Source organism: Leopardus geoffroyi, chromosome B3 (assembly GCF_018350155.1).
Source record: "Leopardus geoffroyi isolate Oge1 chromosome B3, O.geoffroyi_Oge1_pat1.0, whole genome shotgun sequence".
NCBI classification, from domain to species: domain Eukaryota; kingdom Metazoa; phylum Chordata; class Mammalia; order Carnivora; family Felidae; genus Leopardus; species Leopardus geoffroyi.
Window position 1 is genome coordinate 70,560,241 of NC_059337.1, and position 21,568 is coordinate 70,581,808.

General features: G+C 38.2%; 1 protein-coding gene and 1 pseudogene across 1 annotated transcript; both read left to right on the top strand.

Moving 5' to 3' along the window:
* Positions 1-10,296: 10,296 nt before the first annotated feature.
* On the top strand, positions 10,297-11,256 carry LOC123583665 (olfactory receptor 4K14). Its single transcript, XM_045450812.1, has one exon. It carries the CDS (start codon positions 10,324-10,326, stop codon positions 11,254-11,256), a length of 933 nt encoding a protein of 310 aa, XP_045306768.1. The 5' UTR covers positions 10,297-10,323.
* Positions 11,257-19,637: 8,381 nt separating this feature from the next.
* LOC123583666 lies at positions 19,638-21,112 on the top strand (annotated as a pseudogene).
* The last annotated feature ends 456 nt before the right edge of the window (positions 21,113-21,568 follow it).

Genomic DNA, 21,568 nt, shown 5'->3' on the forward strand with positions numbered 1-21,568 from the left:
TGGGGGAGGGGCAGAGAGAGAAGAAGAGAGAGAGAATCCCAAGCATGCCTTGTGCTATCAGTGCAGAGCCTGACACGGGGCTTTAACTCATGAATGGTGAGATCATGACCTGAGCCAAAGTCAAGTCAGATGGTCAACCGACTGAGCAACCCAAGCACCCCTTAAAATTTTTTTTTAAGTTTATTTATTTTGACAGAGAGAGAGAAAGAGAGAGAGAGAGAGAGGAAGCGCACAAGTGGGGGAGGAGCAGAGAGAGAGAGAGAGAGAGGGAGAGAATCACAGGCATGTTCCCTGCACTCAGCACAGAGAGCCTGACATGAGGCTTGATCCCATGAACCTTGAGATCATGACGTCAGTCAAAATCAAGTCGGGTGGTCAACTGACTGAGGCACTAGGCAACCCAAACCTTATTTAGATTCTTTTGTTGAGGCACCTCTGTTTTTTAATCCTATCAGGATACATTCTAGGTAATTTTGAAGTCTCAGGAGTACTCTTGAGTTTACATATTGATTTGGTTGCAGTGTCTCTGGTGCCTCTAATGCCTCTGTTTGGTAGTATTGTTTGAATCTGGTCGATGAAACTCATGGGCTTTTTTCAAGTTAAAAGAATGGGAGGAAATGGGAAACCTTAGTTGGGAGAGTCATAGATGTTCAAAGAAAGCAGAGGAATATAGGATCCAGCCCAGCTGTATAGGCAAACTGCACACATGCAAAGACAATTAATCAGAATTAGAATTTAACATCCACAAAGGTGTGTTATTGAAATATAATTTTTCTCTCCAAATTTACCCTCCTTTTTATTGAAGGTAGCCAAATGAAGTCTAATTTGCTGCAAAATAAATCCAATTTTAACAAACCTGGCCTAATTATTCACATAAGCACAGCAAGAATAGTGATTGGCTATATAGGTTCTTTTAAATCTGCTTTGCTAGATTGTTTCGTAAGGAATTTCAGATTAACTTTTTTTTTTTTTTTTAATTTTTTTTTTTCAACGTTTATTTATTTTTTTGGGGACAGAGAGAGACAGAGCATGAACAGGGGAGGGGCAGAGAGAGAGGGAGACACAGAATCGGAAACAGGCTCCAGGCTCTGAGCCATCAGCCCAGAGCCCGACGCGGGGCTCGAACTCACAGACCGCGAGATCGTGACCTGGCTGAAGTCGGACGCTCAACCGACTGCGCCACCCAGGCGCCCCTCAGATTAACTTTTAATAGTCTTTTGAGGCCAGAAGCCAAGCCAAGTACTTATCATTATTTTTCTCTGCAATACGTGTAGATGTGGGTTGTTTCCTTTCTTCTCGAGGTCCCTAAAATATCTTGAGGTTCCTGTACCTGCCAGCAAGTGACATTCTTTACTGTCCTGGTACGGGTCCCAGGAGTCTGCAAGCAAGGGACCAGGCTAACATTTCCAAGGGCTTCATTGGAACCTGAAGTCAACCTTAGTTTCTTAAAGCTGGTCATATCTGAGTTTATGTGTGCCTCTCTCAACTATGACATTCCAGTCAAAGTCTTAGTAAAATAACCAGTGTTTTCAATGATGTTCTGTTACATGAAAGATTCTTACTGAACTTATGAAAATAACTATAATTGCCATGAAAGAAAGAATACTTACTGAGAGTTTTTGAATTCTGGAGGGTTCAGGTAGGGAGAAAAGATCAATGTGTTCACAAAAGAATACTTTATCAAGTTTCTGTAAGTCATAGATCTCTTAAGAGAAAATTGTTTCTTAAGTCTGGAAAAGCAAACATTCAGATAAGAGTAATCAAAACTGTAACTCCAAAAGACATGCTTATTTTAATTAAACCAGCAAACTCAAGCTTTCATTTATCAGAGGTTATGCCAGATCATATGAACCTGAGAAGAATTTGAATTAGTTTCCATCTTTGCTTGTAAGGACGTCCCATTCTTAAAAGTGCTTGTTTCTAACTAAATAGAGCTCTTTTGTCATTAATTTTAGTAATATCATCCAGAGGTAGACAACACCATATAAGACAGGCAAAAATAAGAAATTTTAAATAAAGATTTGTATTTTTTCTTGGCAAATAACCTTATGGAAATTGTGGGATTGATTTTGAGCAAGGGTGTTTTTTGAGTCATTTGTACTTTTAAAAGTCCTTTTTCTTTCCCTTTTTTACTTTCAGTCTCAGGGATGCAAAATGATTTAGATAAGTAGTTCCCAGAGAGGTTAAAGGACTTTGCATTGTTTCAGGGGCAGTATTCCTGGTTTTGCAAAAGAACAGTTCCAATTGTATTGTGGCCAAGATACATTACAAAAGAATATGATTCATAGAAGCATAGCTAAAAGAAGACCAGTTTGCATAGTGCAACCCAAATCACTACATTCTGGATTGAACTGGTGTTCCCCATAATACAGATAAGGCAGACAGACAGGACTAACAGTATTTTAGCATTGTGGGAGAAAAACAAAAGCAAATGATCCATCAACAAAAGCAATTAAGGATGGCTGTACAACTATTCCATCTTGCAAAGTGTGAAGGTCCCTCTTTATTTTTTTATTTTTATTTTTTTTTTCAACGTTTATTTATTTTTGGGACAGAGAGAGACAGAGCATGAACGGGGGAGGGGCAGAGAGAGAGGGAGACACAGAATCAGAAACAGGCTCCAGGCTCTGAGCCATCAGCCCAGAGCCTGATGCGGGGCTCGAACTCACGGACCGCGAGATCGTGACCTGGCTGAAGTCGGACGCTTAACCGACTGCGCCACCCAGGCGCCCCTGAAGGTCCCTCTTTAAAGGTCTTCTTTGGAAAGATTTCTAAAAAGAACCCAAAGCAAATGAGAGGAAATGCAGTTGCTGATTGCGCACACACAAACACACTCTTCAACAACAGAAGCTCTCCCAGAGCCCATGGAATATGTCTTTGCTTCAATTGAGGCTTGGCCTTGAGAAGAGGCCAGTGGAGGTCTCTGGGGCAGCCAGGGGAATTTCCTTGGATTCAATGGCAATCCAAGCAGCTGTGGGAAATTCCCATGAGGTCACCCCTCTGGCCAGGGCTGGCCTGCTTGGGGCACAAGGCTCCTGGCTGGCTCACCAAATTTCTTAAGGAGCTCAAACTTGTCAGTGTGCCTGATGCATAGTTAGTCAATGTCTGAGACATTGGTTTTGATCAAAGAGAGCTTTATTATCAGAAGGGCAGCACAAGGAGAAAGCAGGGGATCATTCCCAAAACTGCCCTGCCCTGTTGAGCCTAGGGATGGCTTATATACATGAGAGGAGAGCAATGTGTTTTTAAAAACTTGACGGGGAAAAGAGGGTTTGAAACAATCTGGAGGTAAGCAGGCCATCCTCTCAGCCACCCTGTGCTCTCAAATCTGCCAGAAAGTCCCCCAAGTAGTTACAACACTAATCATAGTCTTGGTGAGGAACTTGCTAGTGTCCCCAGTGCCTAGACTAACATCTGGCACACTGAAAATGAAACACAGAGAGGTTGAGCAATTTCCAAAGATCACACAGCAAGTCAGGAGTAGAGCCAGTCTACAAATCTCATGTTTAATCACAAAGCTGTTTCAAAACCCTGTTCTTGGTGTCTTTAAGTGGAGGTGGATAGGAAGGCTGTGCTGTTGGTCAAGACAACATCTGGGGTGCATTCCAGCTCTGAGGTACTAGAGATAGCAATTCTCCACTGAAATGAGATCTCAGCACCCACTAAGGCAGACCATTTGTCATTTCCTTGTGCTTTGGGGTTCATTTTAATTATTAAAAAGAATTTGTTTTACTCTCCTGAATATGTGCCTTCAGAGAAAACTTGGCACAGATATACAATGTGGTAGAGCAAAAATGTCCTATAGAAATATCCCAAAATCTGGAAAGTGTTTGAGATTACCCAAAAGTAAAACACCACTCAATCATAATGCCTAGAAAAATTTGTCGTACAGTAAGAATTAAATGTTTGTCAAAAAAATGCCTTAATAACATTTCTCATTATGTGACAAATGAATGCAAATGTTACATTTCTTCTCAGCAGAACCTATAAAAGGATATGGGAACCATCTAATAATGTCTTAATTAATTAATTAATTAATTAATTAATATATAGCATATGTCTTACAGGGAGCTACAGGATTTGGGCACCACCCACAATTGTTGACCGTCCCAACGACTCTGTACTTCATTCCACTTTAGTCACGGGAATTGTTTGAACATTGTCGGCGGCAGCCACCTAAGTGCCTCTTCACTGGCTGTTTTCTTTGTTTCACTTTCCGCATCTAGATGTACTCCTGGAGGATCCCATCACCTCCTTTAAGTCTTTGGTCAAAAGTCGCGTTTGCAATGAAGCCTATTCTCAACATCCTATTTAAAATTAAAACTCTGGCATTTCTTTTTTTTTTTTTTAATTTTTTAAAACATTTATTTATTTTTGAGAGACAGAGAGAGACAGAGCATGAGCAGGGGAGGGGCAGAAAGAGAGGGAGACACAGAATCCGAAGTAGGCTCCAGGCTCCAAGCTATCAGCACAGAGCCTGATGTGGGGCTGGAACTCACAAACCACGAGATCAAGACCTGAGCCAAAGTCGGACGCTCAACTGAGCCACCCACGTGCCCCAAAACTCTGGCATTTCCATTATCTCTTAACCTGCTTGATTTTTTCCCTTACATTTATTGTAAATTACTATTTTGTTTGTGTTTATGTGTCTGTGTTTTCTGTGAGAATGTAAGTACCGTAAGGGAAGCAATTTTTATCAGTTTCATTCACCAATGCATTCTACAAATGAACACTACATGTGTAGTGTAGCATCCTTTTTTTTTTAAACAAAACACCATCATCCTTTCTTAACATATTGAAATATGTATTGAAAATGTTATTTTTCTTGTCATTACCTTCTATACACCGATCTACTTTAATTGATATTAAGTATTGTGGCAAAATTAAATTGTTATAATTTTTAACATATTAATCCACAACTCTGTAATAGACATCTTTTACTATGGAAATGCCTAGGTCAAGGTCTATTGGCATTTTTCAAGGAACTTGATTTATATTTCCAAAGTGGCTATCTGAAAGTTGTACTGACATTCTTTTTGTTTATTTGTTTGTTTGAAGCTTTTATTTAAATTCTAGTTAGCTAACATATAAGTTAATATTCATTACGGACATACAATCTTATTAGGAGTGGGGAGGCAGCATTCCACAGTTTAAGAATATGGATTCTGTGCCTGGGTTAGAGCAACGACTCTGCAGCTGACAGTGTGTGCATCCAAACATGTTAGCTTCAGTGTCCTCATTTGTAAACTGGGAATGATAGTGTTTCTCTCATTAGAATTTTGTGAAGATTAATTGAAAAAATCAACATAGTGCTGGCATAGAGTAAGCCCTCAGTAGATGTCAGGCATTTAAATTTGTATTGTTACTTTTATTACTAAATTATCCATTTTCATCAGACCTGACCATGAGTTTGATATATTTATTACAAATTGATATGTGAATACAAGTATCTCTTGTTATTTTTGGTTACTGAGGTCAACTTTTTAATGTTTATTGGACTATTAGTTCTCTTGCTTTTAAAAAATAATTTTTTTGAGTTCTTTCCTCATTTTCCTCTTCAGGTTTCCCTCACTTATTGATTTATAAACACTTTTTCTGTGTCAAGGGTATTAGGATTTTGTCATCAGGGCTAATGTAGCCACACTGGAGCTTTGTGGCTAATGTAGCCACACTGGTTAGGAAAAAAGTACTTCCAAAGTACTTCCAAAGGCCTGGTCAGGATATATTGTTTGTTGGATGGGTGGGGCACAGGCTAGATATTAGTCCCCACAGACCTTGGCCCCCCAGTAGATCTTGAGCAGTTAAAGTCTACACAACACTATGTAGTGACTTTGGGGGTCACAAGATTAGAAATAGAGTTAACTAGTTTGTAGTTGGATGTAAATTTTATTGTGACACTTCCTCAAATACAAAGGATTTTTTTAATTTTACATATTTTTGTATATTGTTATTTTGCTTTCTGAATTCTTCTATTACTGAATTTATAGTTAGCATATCAGTTAGGGTTTTCAAGAAAGAGAGAAAGAGAGAGAGAGAGACACAGAGAGAGAGAGAGAGAGAGACAGAGATGGGGGTGGGGAGATATTTATTACAAAGAATGGTTCACGTGTTTTTCAGAGGCTGGCAAGTCCAGAATCTATACTGTAGACTAGAAGGCTGGAGTCCCAGGAGAACTGGTGATGCAGATGAAATCCAAAGACAGTCTACTGGAGAATTCTTTCTTGCTTGGGAAGGCCAGTCTTTTTGTTCTAGTCAGGTCTGCAAATGATTGGATAAGTCCCACCCACCTTGTGAAGGGGAATCTATTTTACTCAGAGTTCAGGAATTTCAATGTTAATTTCATCCAAAAACACTTTCCCAAATTGACACATAAAATTAATCATCATGTTTAGGAAATCTTACTCTACCTTCAAATCAAACATTCACTTGTTATTTGTCATAAGCTTCTCCATAATTCTTGGCTTTACATAGCATATTTGTACCTGCATAATGACTGAATATCAAAAACAAATGACATTGATGCATAGAAGTTAGTTCTACAATTTTTCTTCAGCAATTATTGTGTGTTTTAAATAGAGAAAGAGAAACTTAGAAAGGTTTTGTGATTTCTTTACAGCGAAACACAATAATCTAAAGCCAGTTTAGAACATGAAACATCTTATTATACCCAGATACTGATTTGGCACTGACATCCCTTCTAAACTGGGTTGTGCTCAAACACCTAATATGGAATTGAAGGTAATGTGAATAGTTGCAAACATGATGATCATTCACCAGAACGTTCTAGGATATTTGCAATTGACATATGGCCATTAGCAAAAGAATTTTGAATTAACTTCAAAATGATTCAGGGAGGCAAGTGGGATAACAATCATAAATAATGTACAAAGTAACCCAGACACTAAGAAATTTCATTATACATGACCATACGAATCTGGAGAAATATTTTGGCACATATAAATCTGATGCTCCAAAGTATTTTGCATGATCAAAGTTACATTAAAAAAAAATGTACAAGGTTGGCAGATTTTCAATATTTTTTTTAAATGTATGCTGTTGGGGCACCTGGGTGGCTCAGTTGGTTAAGCAGCTGACTTCAGCTCAGGTTATGATCTCACAGTTTGTGAGTTGGAGCCCGTGTTGGGCTCTGTGTTGACAGCTTAGAGCCTGCAGCTTGCTTCAGATTCTGTCTCCCTTTCTCTCTGCCCCTACTCCACTTGCACTGTGTCTCTCAAAAGATGAAAAAATGTTAAAAGAATTAAAATAAAACGTATGTTGTTAATTTTTTCATCTAAAGGAAAAGCACATTTTCAGTCTATTAACTGGATAAGTATACATTAAATAATTGCAAATGTGTTTATAGAATTTGACGTCTTTAAAATCTTTCTTTTTTGTCACTTGGGGAAATGAACATGATTTATTAGCACAAATTTCTACTTGAAGATAGTTTATTCCCCAAGCTCCATTACGGTAATTGGCCATCAATGTCCCATCTTTAAGGGATTCTTAGCTTGAGGGAAAGAAGAGATAGATATTTATATCTAAAGTTAAAAGAAGATTCACATATGAAGTTCTCTAGCTTCTTAAAGTGATGCTTTTCCTGAATTATTTTCCAGGAATAGGAGAAAGAGATTATTAAATCTCTACAGAAAAAACAAACAAACAAACAAAAAACGCATGTTTTCAAAAGTTTCATTCAAACATAGTAGATTTGAAATACAAATTGAGGGATCTGCAGCATCAGCAGTGAGCATCTTAACTCCAGGTTAGTAAACAGCCTTTGATAGATATTTAGTGAATATGTGTCTGAATATACAAGTTAGCCAGAGACTAATTTATTGTGTTGTATTTTTACATAAAACTCATTGGAGGAAATAAATTAACTTGTCAGTTAAAATCAAATTTTTTTATTGTGTTATTTTATTTTTTTTCATTTGAGAGAGAGAGAGAGCAAGCGAGCACAAGTCGGGGGAGAAGGGCAGAGGAAGAGAGAATCTTAAGCAAGCTCCGTGCACAGTGTAGAGCTCAACATGGGGCTCAAGCCTATGATCCTGGGATCATGACCTGAACTGAAATCAAGAGTCAGAATATCAACTGACTGAGCCACCCAGGTGCTGTATTTGTTTTTTAAGTAGCATTTATAAGTATGCAAAATCAACCATAATTGTTTCTGATTACAAATTTAACATTCATTGAATAATGTTTAAAATGCCGTTGTAAATCACAAAGAGTTCTCTGAAATCAGAGCCCTACTTAAGTTCATTTATTCTGCTTCTTTTAACTTACATTTTTAAAAGAGCTTTATTGGTATATAATTTACATACCATAAAGTTTACTTATTTTAAGTGTACAAGTCAATGGTTTTTAGTATATATACAGAGTGCAATTATCACCAATATCTAATTTTAGAGCATCTTTAATTCAATAGAAAGTTAAACACTTTAAAAAATTTTTTTTTGTTTCCTGAGTTTTCCTTTTGATTATTTCAACTTTCCATTCACTTAATCTCTAGAAAACACTAAATTAAACCCAGTAATATGTATGCTAGGATAGTGTCAGGGTTATCTAACTAAACTTGTGAACAGATCTTGAATTGTGATTATAGCCATTGTGTCCACAGTGGTCTTTAACTTCAGATTTATAATTTCCTCCTCCTTCTCCTCCTCTGCCCCCTCTTCCTGCTGCTGCTGCTGCTGCTGCTTCTTCTTCTTCTTCTTTTTTTCTTCTTCTTCTACTTCTCCTTCTTCCTTCTTGTCCTCCTCCTCTTCTCCTTCTCCTTTTTTTTTTTTTTTTTTTTTTTTTTTTTAGAGGGAGAGTACAGCCCAAGTGAGGGAGAAGGGCAGAGAAAGAGAGAGAGAGAGAATTTTAAGCAGGCTCCATGGTCAGGATGGAGCCTGACTTAGGTCTCGATCCCATGACCCTGAGACCATGACACCAACCAAAATCAAGAGTCAGACACTCAATAGACTGAGCCACTCAGGTACCCCTATAATCCCCTTCTAAAGAGGGGTAGTACCTATTCACAGAAAGTTTTGCCATTAAATCTTTTAAAATAGTTGATTTGGAAAATGTCAAGTTGGAACTAAAGAATTTGAATTCCTATTATCCTGACAAAAGCCTGGGCAAGATGGGTGCTATTTGAGTAGACTAAAAGAGATGTAACAACCATGAATTCCTCTAGATTTTTAAATTCTATCACTATATCATGTTTACATCATTGGAATATTTCAGATATGGAATATGTTACTTTAGTTCCCTGTAGAAGTATTACCAACTATTATTTCATGTTATATCCTTCAATTTTAAAAAGGGCTAACATAAAAAAAACTCAAACGAGGACAATTCTACATCTTTTGTGAAATTACCCATGAAGAATTCTGTTCAATGTCTTTATAAAACATTTTATACAATATCTTCCTCCTAGTGAGAAGAATGGGGTGCCAGTTCATTTCTCATGATAAATGGATTAGACTTATTCATCCCATCTCAGTTCTTATGGAAACTCAGAACTACATTTTTAATCAAATGTTGAATTTATCAGCTACTCATGTATATTGTAAGAGCTACGCACCAAGATATTATTGCATAAGTTTTATGCTCTGGTCCTTATTGAGAGGTCTTGGAAAACATCTTTTGCATTGAAGCCATCCCCAAATCCTATCATAAGTAGTCAATTTATACAAAATAAATCTACAAATGAATTGGATCATTGGCTTTTTAATCCCAAACCCAATGGATTAAAAGAGATTAAAAGAGATTAGGGAACTATATAAACCCTAGGTTAATTGATTTATTTCTCTTTATGCTAATTGCTTTAACAACTGAATTAAGTGAGAATGAGAAACTGTCAATGTTACATAGATATGGTCTGAATGAGTGAGCTTGTGAGTGAGCAAACAAATACAGTAGAAGAAGATAGTCCAATGACTACCAGGAGAAATCTGGAAGGAGTCTACATTGTCAAGATTTCAAAACAAGCATTATGGGAATGGTTGCATAACTTTGTAAATTTGTTTAAAAATCGTTGAGTTTTACACTTAAAATGGGTGCATTTTGGTAGGTAGGTACATTTTATTTTAATAAAGTGTTTTTTTTTTTAAAAGGAAGATTCCAAGCAGCCTGAACATGGGAGAAAAGCAAACTCTGCTGTTGGACTTCGTTTTAATCTTCTCTGTATTCTATTTTATGTTATGTCTTACAAATTAAAATTATATTCTGATAAAATTTAGTTGATCACTTTCATGTGCCTGATAGTTGACAGGTCCTTTCATATCCGTCTCTTTTCTTTATATAGGTTCAGAACAAAATCTGAAACTTGAGATAATGGAACTGCAGAATTATTCCTTGGTGTCAGAATTTGTGTTGTATGGACTCTGCACTTCACAGCATCTCCAACATTTTTTCTTTATATTTTTCTCTGGGATCTATGTGGTCACTGTGTTGGGTAACCTCATTATTGTGGTCACTGTAATTTCTGACCCCCACTTGCACTCTTCCCCTATGTACTTCCTGCTGGGAAATCTATCCTTCTTGGACATATGGCTAGCCTCATTTGCCACCCCCAAGATGATCAGGGACTTTCTTAGTGATCGAAAGCTCATCTCCTTTGGAGGGTGTATGGCTCAGATCTTCTTCTTGCACTTTATTGGTGGGGCTGAGATGGTACTTCTGGTTTCCATGGCCTATGACAGATATGTGGCTATATGCAAACCTTTGCATTATATGACCATGATGAGTCGGAAAACCTGTATGGGACTGGTGTTGGTTTCATGGGTCATTGGATTTGTGCACTCCATCAGCCAAGTAGCCTTTACTGTGAATTTACCTTACTGTGGCCCCAATGAAGTGGACAGCTTCTTCTGTGACCTTCCTCTTGTGATCAAGCTTGCCTGCATGGACACCTATGTCTTGGGTATACTCATGATCTCAGACAGTGGGTTGCTCTCTATGAGCTGTTTTGTGCTCCTCTTGGTCTCCTACACTGTTATTCTCATCACTGTCCGACAGCATGCTGCTGGTGGGGTATCCAAAGCACTCTCTACTTGCTCTGCACATATCATGGTAGTCCTGCTCTTCTTTGGGCCCTGCATTTTCATTTATGTGTGGCCTTTCAGTCGGTTCTCTGTGGACAAGCTCTTATCTGTATTTTATACCATTTTTACTCCTCTCTTGAACCCCCTTATCTACACATTGAGAAATAAAGAGATGAAAACAGCTATGAAGAAGCTGTGTAACCAACATGTGACTTCTCACTGAATTCCAGCTTTCCATAGAGCTACATGTTCTTACTCATTCAGTGTATATAATTTCTTTAATATGATTCTGCTCAAATATTTCAATCTGATGGTTTATTGATAGAATTTGTATTGTGTTATATTTCAGAGAAATAGTTGATTTCAACAAAAATCATATATATAGTTTTATTCTATATAATATAATTTTATATTATTAATATAATTTTATAATATAACTTTATAACATCACTTATATGTTTTTGTATATCACAATATTATATGATTTTATATTATAAACATAGTTTATAGCTATAACTCCATTGTACTATGACATTAGTATGATCATATAACTATATAATATAAATCTATATACACACACATACACGTACATACACGTTTAACCCAACAATTTCACTTTGTACTTAGCGATTTTCTTTCTCTGTTTTTTTTAGAACTTTTTTTTACATGTTTATTGATTTCTGAGAAAGAGACAGAGCACAAGTTGGGGAGGGGCAGAGAGAGAGGGAGATACAGAATCTGAAGCAGGCTCCAGGCGCTGAGCTGTCAGCACAGAGCCCAACATGGGGCTTGAACCAACAAACTGTGAGATTATGACCTGAGCTGAAGTTGGACACTTAACCAACTGAGCCACCCAGGTGCCCCTCTTCAACTCTGTTATGATGAGATTTCTCTTACTATTTTATTTTGTCTAAAATATTTATATAAAATGGATTTTATTTTCCTAATCATAGTCCAACACAGCAAGAGCTGTCAGTTCATAGGCATTCAAGACACGAGACATTCAGCACAAGGAAACTAACCCAAGAATAAAATGCTCTATGAATCTTTCTCCTGGCTTTGAAAGACTGCAAGGAGGAAAAAAGACACTATTTCAAGATCCTATTGATTTAAAAAGTGTACTTTTCCTTGTGAATGTGTATTATGCTTAACGTTTTTATTGAAAAATATGAATGTATGCCAGTGAAATTCAATTACAGAAGTTAATTTTCACATGGGAAGAATCAGTATTTTATGGCTCAATATTTCATGGTATAAATTAAGGTATTGTGTTACTATTTAATATGCACTGGATCAGGAAATTAAAACATTTTTACCCACAGATTTTTAAACACTGGATCTACACTGCATCTTAATGAGTTGATCTGTCCCTTGGGGAGTCATCTATTAGGAAGTATGTTTGAGTGTGACAGATTCAGATCCTATGCTGAGCTTTTAAATGTCTTTGGAACCTAAAAAGATAATCATAAGCAAGAGTTAAATTTTATATTAACCAAATGGTCAGAGAATTTAAACAATTTTCTTATATGTTGATTCTGGAACACCAGACCAAAGGAGAGAATTGGGTAATATTCAAATTATGTGAATAATTGGATGAGGCTTCCAGTAATTTTAGACAATGTTTTTAATCAGGAGAAACATGCTCCTGGGTACTTTTGGCTTCTCTAATGACTGTAATCTTACACATTTGCATAAACACTAAAAGAACACAGTTTGAAAACATCTGCCTTAGGAAAAATTTCTCAACACTCCCCTTGCTTGCTACTGCAATAATACTGTGTTTTGGTTTCATAGACTTTAGACAGTTAAATTTTTTTATGTTTATATGTAAACATTTAAAGAGTTTAAAAACTCCAAAGAGATATATACACCCCTATGCTCACTTAGTATTATTTACAATAGCCAAGATTCGGAAGCCACCTAAGTGTCCAAGTTTAGATGAATGAATGAAGTAGTTGAATATATTTATGGTGGAATATTATTCCACCATTAAAAAAGGAAGAAATGTTACCATTTAGAACAAAATAGATGGACCTAGAAGGTTTTATGGTAAGTGACGTAAGTCAGAGAAAGACAAATGCCATATGATTGCACTTATATGTGGAGTCTCAAAAACAAAAGAAACAAACAATGGAGACCCAGACTTATAGATACAGAGTACAAACTGGTGGTTGTCATATGGGAGGAGGGAGAGGGATGGGCAAAATAAATGAAGGGAAATAGACACAAAGTTTCAATTATAAAATAAATTTCAGGAATATGAAGTACAGCATAGGGAATTAGTCAATAATATCATAGTAACTTAGTATGTGGACACCTAGCAACTAGACTTCCTGTGGGGATCCTTTTCATAATATATCAAAATATCAAATCACTGATGTACACTGGAAACTAATAGGACTGTATATGTCAATTATACTTAAAACAAAGAAAAGAGTGGTTATAAAAAGCTTTCAGGAAGATGACACCTTATTCCTCTCTTATATTGTTGAAGAGAGCAAAAGAATGCCTAAAATCTGAAGGATAAAAGTTATATTAATAAACCTGCTAGAATACATTGAAATAAAAAAGGAGGAAACATATGTCGTGTCTTCCAGGTTAAACCCCATTTTGAAGAGAGCAAAAGAAGGCCTAAAATCTGAAGGATAAAAGTTGTATTTATTAAATTTTTTTAAATGTTTTTATTTGTTTTTGAAGGAGAGAGAGAGAGAGCATGAGCGGGGGAGGAGCAGAGAGAGAGGGAGACACAGAATCAGAAGCAGGCTCCAGACTCTAAGCTGTCAGCACAGAGCCCGATGCGGGGCTGGAACCCACAAACTGTGATTATGACCTGAGCCGAAGGCGGCCGCTCAACCGACTGAGCCACCCAGGCGCCCCTAAAAGTTGTATTTATAAACCTGCTAGAATACATTGAAATAAAAAAGGAGGAAAAATATGTCGTGTCTTCTAGGTTAAATCTTTTTATAAGTAAACAGCATTTCTATGGGACTCTATTTCATTTTTTCCTCTTAATGGCTTTATTGCAAAATTTTGCAGGGACACTTGAGTTTCCCTTTGAAGAAATGGGACAAAAAGTGTTGGTTGCCCTGACTCCTCTCCCCGCCCTCCAGCCAAATAAGTTTCAGCTGTTCGGGCATTTCTGTTGCCTCTAAAATCAAAAGACACAGCAGCAAGCAAGAGTTACGGCGCGGAGTAGGACCCAGAAACCTGTGAGGCGGGGCATTCACAGGTGTGCTGAGAATGCGAGGGCTCCAGGCCTTGGTGGAGCCTCAGGTGGGCGGCGCGCAGGCGCAGTGGGGAGGTGGGCCAGGACCCCGGGCTCCGTCAGGAGGGCTGCAGACAGTGTGGTCAGGACGTGGTGCCCCCTGGCTTGCCTTCTTTCGGACCTCTGTGCTTGCACGTCTATGGCACCACCTGGCTGGGCGGCCGGTGATGTCCAGGGGGTCTCCGGGCAGGATTGGCCGCTGGTCGAACACACACTGGGGGGAAGCCTGGCTGCCTCCGTGAGACCTCAGGTGGGCGTGGACGCCTTGAGGGCAGATGGGCCTTCCTGACAACGTGGTGGTGCTGGCCAGCGGGGACTCCTCCGAGGCATGGCCTGCTTCCTGTTGAGGATCCTTAGATGTCAGCAGCCACTTTTTGGGGACCCTGGATCTCGGCCAGGTAGGTGGACCGTCAGCACGCAGGTGTAGAGGTGGTGCCGGGCCGTGGAGAAGAAGCGGGTGGCGTCCACGGGCGGGTTCTTGCTGTGGAAGAGCGTGCCCCGCGTGTTCTCATGCAGTGTCCCCTCTTTGTGTGATGTTCCTGCCAGGCACGTTCTTGATGGGTCCCACAGAACGGCCCCCCGTAAGGATTGTTCTCTGGGTCGGCCTCTGGTACAGCCCTCCTTCCTCCTGGTCATGTAGTTGGGGCCTGTATTGTGATGATGATTTCACAGTATATACACACGGAATTATTACATTGTACACCTCAACTTTGACCCAACCTCAGGCAGCTTTCTGTCAGGGACATGGCAGTGATTTCTTAGTTGTGTGGGGCAGACAGCAGCTGTGGTCAGGCTGGTCCCAAAAATGAGGGGAAAATAAGTTGTTGTGATTGTCTCAGTGAGGGGGTGATTAGTACTCTTTTACACGTAGTCCTGGTTAAAATGCCAAAATTGAGGGCTTTCCAGAGAGTTCATGAGAATGAGATGCAGAGAAGGGACTAGTCTTGGACTGTCTTCCACTTGAATTGAGACAGTGTTCTTTTGGGACAAGAATCACATCACAGACATTTCAGCTTCTGCAGTGCTTCTATAATGCCTGTAATGGGGGGGAAGAACTTAAAAGGAAATCTGCCTTAGGATTAATTTCCTTGGTTTTTATTGGTATAATACTGATTATTGACTTTGTAGACATTACACATAGCCATTTTTTTTTTTTTTTTACCATCAAGGTATATTTAATACTATTCACACATTTATTTATGCAATTAAATGTTTGTCAAGCATCTGCTGTGTTTCAGATTCCATGAATAGAGCTAGGGGTGGATATAGAGTATTTAGGAACACACATTCCCAGTTTAGTGGAATTAAAGCAAGTATATAGTCACAAAATATGCTGTCAGGTGAGAGCTATGATAGAGATAAATATGATGTCTGAGAGTATAGGAGAGGGAAACTTAATCCAGTCCTGATGATTAGCAAAGGCTTCCCTTATTACCTCAATTTTTCTCTGATTCCTGAGGACCCTGTATTTTGTCCTGTTACTATGCACGCATACACACACACGCACAGCATGTTTAGCACAGAACCAGTCCTAGAGTAAATGCTGAAATAGATGCTAGATCCCACAGGTGTTTATGACTTTTTAGAGGTATCCGTGGCTCTTGTCTCATCCCCAATCTCTGCTCAGCTCCCCTCCTTGCTTTGGTCAGATCCATGAAGATGGATATGGACCCTGCACCCTCGCTTTAGGCACAGAAATCCCTGGAGTTGAGGTGTCTGGACTGGGTAAGGATGGCTGCTTGCCATGTTAGTGAAACTTGAGTGAGTAAAGTCACCAGTTTTCCCCAAACTGTGGACTTTTGCAGGGAACTTGTCATTGTCAGTGCACAGAGAGCCATACATTTATTTCATTTTTTACACATTTTTATTTCACTTCCAGTTAACATACAGTGTAATGTTATTTTTGGGTGTACAATATAGTGCTTCAACATTTTCGTACAACACTGGGTGCTCATTGCAAGTGCACTCCTTAATCCCCATCACCCATTTTACCCATCAACCCACCCACCCTCCCTCTGGTAACAGTTCTCTCTAGTTAAGAGTCTGTTTCTTGGGGCGCCTGGGTGGCGCAGTCAGTTAAGCGTCTGACTTCAGCCAGGTCACGATCTTGCGGTCCGTGAGTTCGAGCCCCACGTTGGGCTCTGGGCTGATGGCTCAGAGCCTGGAGCCTGTTTCCGATTCTGTGTCTCCCTCTCTCTCTGCCCCTCCCCTGTTCATGCTCTGTCTCTCTCTGTCCCAAAATAAATAAACGTTGAAAAAAAAAAAATTAAAAAAAAAAAAGAGTCTGTTTCTTGATTTGTCTCCTCTCTCTCTCTTTTTCTCCTTTGTTTCTTAAATTCCACCATAGATTTTAAATAAAGGAATTTCTTTGAATTTTGAAGAAGGGTTTATGAAACTCACTTTCCTATTTTGAAATAAATTAAAATACAGAATACAGTGTTTTCAAACTGTAATTTGAAGACTGCTTACATCAAAATCACCTGAGATGCTTTTAAAATGCGAACAATCTGGATGCATCATTGCTTTGCTTAATTAGAATTCTGGGAACAAATCCCAGAAATATGCTTTTTACTATAAACTACTTCAGGTAATTCTAATTCACAGTCATGACTGAGAACCCCTGGATAATTGTCACATTATCCATCTATAAGAGTAGTTGCTATTAAAGGATGGTTAGAATAATTTGCTTATGTGAGAAGTTTCTGTTAATGGACCATGATGCATTCTTAGAAATACATCACTAGGATATATTAATTCTAAAACTGTGACCTCATAAAATATGTTGTTTATGGACAGAAGAGTAGGTCACTGAGAATTTGCTCAGTGATGTTCAAGGCATCTTTTTGTATTTTCAAATAATTAGCCTGAGTGGGAGAGAGGGGAAGAGGGAGAGAGAGTCCCATGACCTTGCTATCATGATCTGAGCTAAAATTGAGTGGGATTATCCACTGACTGAGCCACCCAGGCCCCCTGAAGTTGAAGGCATCTTAAATATTTATTTACCTGTAGTCACTAAGAGATAAGCTGCTTCCTCTTTTAGTTCTCTGTGCTTTATAAATGTTTTTCTTTAACATAAATATTTAAATAGTCTTTAAATCAAACTATTTTTGTCTAAAGAATCCTTCAAGTAATTTAAATGCCAAATTCTTAAAGCAGGGCCCCTAAATTTAAGAATTACCATCTGAAGTAAAATTTCATTGGATACTCTCTCCTGCTTTGTCAAAGATTAGTTGGCCATACATTTGAGGGTCCAGTTCTGGAGTCTCTATTCTATTCCATTGGTCTATGTGTCTGTTTTTGTGCCAATACCATACTGTCTTGATGATTATAGCTTTGTAGTAGAGGCTAAAGTCTGGGATTGTGATGCCTCCCACTTTGTTTTTCTTCTTCAATATTACTTTGGCTATTTGGGGTCTTTTGTGATTCCATACAAATTTAAGGATTGTTTGTTCTAGCTTTGAGAAGAATGCTGGTGCAATTTTGTGGGATTGCATTGAATGTGTAGATTGCTTTAGGCAGTATTGACATTTTAACAATATTTATTCTTCCAATCCATGAGCATGGAATGTTTTTCCATTTCTTTGTGTCTTCTTCAATTTCCTTCATAAGCCTTCTATAGTTTTCAGCATACCGATCTTTTACATCTTTGATTAGGTTTATACCTAGGTATTTTATGGTTCTTGGTGCGATTGTAAATGGGATCAGTTTCTTTATTTCTCTTTCTCTTGCTTCATTATTGGTGTATAAAAATGCAACCAATTTCTGTACGTTGATTTTGTACCCTGAGACTTTGCTGAATTCATGTAACAGCTCTAGCAGACTTCTGGTGGAGTCTGTTGGGTTTTCCATGTAGAGTATCATGTTTTCTGCAAACAGTGAAAGTTTGACTTCTTCTTTGCCAATTTTGATGCCTTTGATTTCTTTTTGTTGTCTGCTTCCTGATGCTAGGACTTCCAACACTATGTTAAACAACAGTGGTGAGGGTGGACATCCCTGTCATGTTAGTCACTTAACAAATGGTGCTGGGAGAACAGGACAGCAACATGCAGAAGAATGAATCTTGACCACTTTTTTATGCCATACACGAAAATAAATTCAAAATGTATGAAAGACCTGACTGTGAGACAGGAAACCATAAAAACCCTAGAGGAGAAAGCAGGAAACAACCTCTTTGACCTCAGCCACAGCAATTTCTTACTTGACACATCTCCAGAGACAAGGGAATTAAAAGCACAAATGAACCTTTGGGACTTCATTAAGATATAAAGCTTCTGCACTGCAAAGAAAATCAATAAAACTAAAGGCAACCGACGGAACGGGGAAAAATATTTGCAAATGACATGTCAGATAAAGGGCTAGTATCCAAAATCTGTAAAGAACTCAGCTAATTCCACACCCAAAAAACAAGCAATACAATGAAGAAATGGACAGAAGACATGAATAGACACTTCTCCAAAGAAGATATCCAGATGGTTAATGGACACATGAAACGATGCTCAGCATCAATCATCATCAGGGAAATACAAATCAAAGCCACACTGAGATACTACCTTACACCAGTCAGAGTGGCTAAAACAAACAAATCAGAAGACTATAGATGCTGGAGAGGATGTGGAGGAAGAGGAACCCTTTTGCACTGTTGGTGGGAATGCAAACTGGTGCAGCCACTCTAGAAAACAGTGTGGAGGTTCCTTAAAAAATTAAAAATAAAACTACCTTATGACCCAGCAGTAGCACTACTAGGAATTTACCCAAGGGATAAAGGAGTGCTGATGCATAGGGGCACTTGTACCCCAATGTTTATTGCAGCACTTTCAACAATAGCAAATTATGGAAAGAGCCTAAATGTCCATCAACTGATGAATGGATAAAGAAGATGTGGTTTATATATACAATGGAATACTATTTGGCAATGAAAAAGAATGAAATCTGGCCATTTGCAGCAACATGGATGGAACTGGAGGGTATTATGCTAAGTGAAACAAGTCAGAGAAAGACAAATACCATATATTTTAACTCATACGTGGGATCTTGATTAACTTAACAGAAGACCATGCGGGATGGGAAGGGGAAAAAGTAGCTACAGAGAGGGAGGGAGGCAAACCATAAGAGACTCTTAAATACAGAGAACAAACTGAGGGTTGATGGGGGATAGGGGAGAGGTGGAAAGTGGGTGATGGGCGTTAAGGAGGGCACTTGTTGGGATGAGCACTGGGTGTTTTATGGAAACCAATTTGACAATATATTTAAAAATAAATAAATAAAATTAAGTAAAATTTCACTTCTATACAATGGGAAAATTAGTTTTTTCATTTCTGTGTTTTCCTCCTTGATCTCAGATGCAGTTTGAAGAAGAAAAGGTTAGGGAGACTTTCATAGAAAGAAATGTATGTCCAGCTGTTGGATCTCCGGATATTGCCACTTTCTTCCATTAGAAGGGCCCTGAGGATCTTGCTGAAGGAAGGGTCACTTGCAGTTTTATGATTCTGCTTAAGAAACACATTCTTCCCAATTCATTCCTTTAAATCAATTATCAGAATTCTGTAAAGCTATTATGTAAATAATACGTAAATAGCTATTATGTAAAGCTATAATGTCTAATTCCAACATTAACCTGTAAATCTCCTGAAGTCAGAATCAGTGTTTTACCTCAAAACTTTACATAGTACTAGGCAAATGGTAGATGCTTATTAGGAATATTAGTTATTAAGTATTTTAGCCAAATGGATAAGTTAACACACTATTTAAAAAAAAAAAAACTTTATAGCTTTAACGAAGATTTCTTCCTAAATCCGATTTAATAAAAATCAGCTTAAATGTGTGTTTTTAAATAATAATTTTTGATAAATTCTTTATTATTTTGGTTTTGGTCTTTTAGGTATCACTAGACATAGCCAATATGTGAAGCAAATTACTCTGAAGTCTTAATTTGTATTCCTGGGACTTTCTACCTATGGACCATTGCTACATTTTCTCCTTGCTTTCTCTACTGGGTTTTCTGTAACAATGGTCCTGGGAAACCTCCTTGTGTTTACAGTGACCTTTGATCCTCATTTACATTACCCCCCATGTACTTCCTTTTAGCTAAACTTTCCTTTATTGATTTGTGTCTTTCCACCTTAAGGGTTTCTAAGATGATTGTAACCTGTATTCTGGGCACAAAACCACATACTTTCAGGGGTGTGACCAGATGTTTGCCCTTCATGTCCTGGCTGGATCTGAGATGTTCCTGCTCATTGCTCTGGCCTTGGAAGATATGTGGCCATATGCAAGCTCCTCCACTACCTGACTATCATGAGCCCACAGATGTGCATTTTGCTTCTGTCCGGTGCTTGGGTTATTGGCCTCATTCATGCAGTGGTCCAGTTAGCTTTTGTTGTCCATTTGCCTTTTTGTGGTCCTAATGAGATAGATAGCTTTTACTGTGACCTTCCTTGGCTTATCAAACTTGCCTGCACAGACATCTACAGAATGGAATTCATGGTTAATGCCAACAGTGGGTTCGTTTCCATGGGCACCTTCTTCTTAGTGCTTATCTCCTATATCTTCATCCTGGTCACTGTATGGAAATGTTCCTCAGGTGGTTTGTCTAAAGCTTTTTCTACTCTGTCAGCTCACATCACTGTGGTGGTTTTGTTCTTCGGACCATGCATCTTTGTTTATGTGTGGCCATTTCCCACAGTGCCAGTGGATAAGTTTTCTTGCCATTTTGGACTTTATGATCACACCCATTCTGAATCCCATTATCTACATATTGAGGAACAAGGACATGAAGTTGGCAATGAGGAGATGGAGTTTGAGGATGATCTTCTAAGTAGCTCTAAATGAGAAAACAAGTCATGCCTTCTGCAAGCAATACTGTATGCACAAGTATTGAAGGGTTAAATATTATCTTAAGACCATTTGTTTTCTTTATTTCAGTAGCGCAAATATCTTGGGTAGTTTATTTCATATTAATGGCCAATAGTGTGATTATAAATTTATTTAAGGCTATTTTGCATATTTTAAGATTTTAAATTACTGAAATACACTTTTTGTTTGACTTACATATTGACTGGTCTATAGAATCTTGGAAAGTATTTTGAATTTCAAGGCATATTTGCAGAGGTACCGGTGTATGCTGATATTGTTCTCTGTCACTGGGTTGAAAATATTCTTATGTAAAGGATGATTGGTTCTCCTATGTTATTTTTGGCAAGCAAATCAGGCTTGTCCTTAAGTTGATTCAGGGGTGTTGTTACTTTTATTAATAGATGCACTCAGTTACATG

Excerpts from the sequence above, each read along its gene's own strand:
- LOC123583665 (XM_045450812.1), top strand. The coding sequence starts at position 10,324 with ATGGAACTGCAGAATTATTCCTTGGTGTCAGAATTTGTGTTGTATGGA.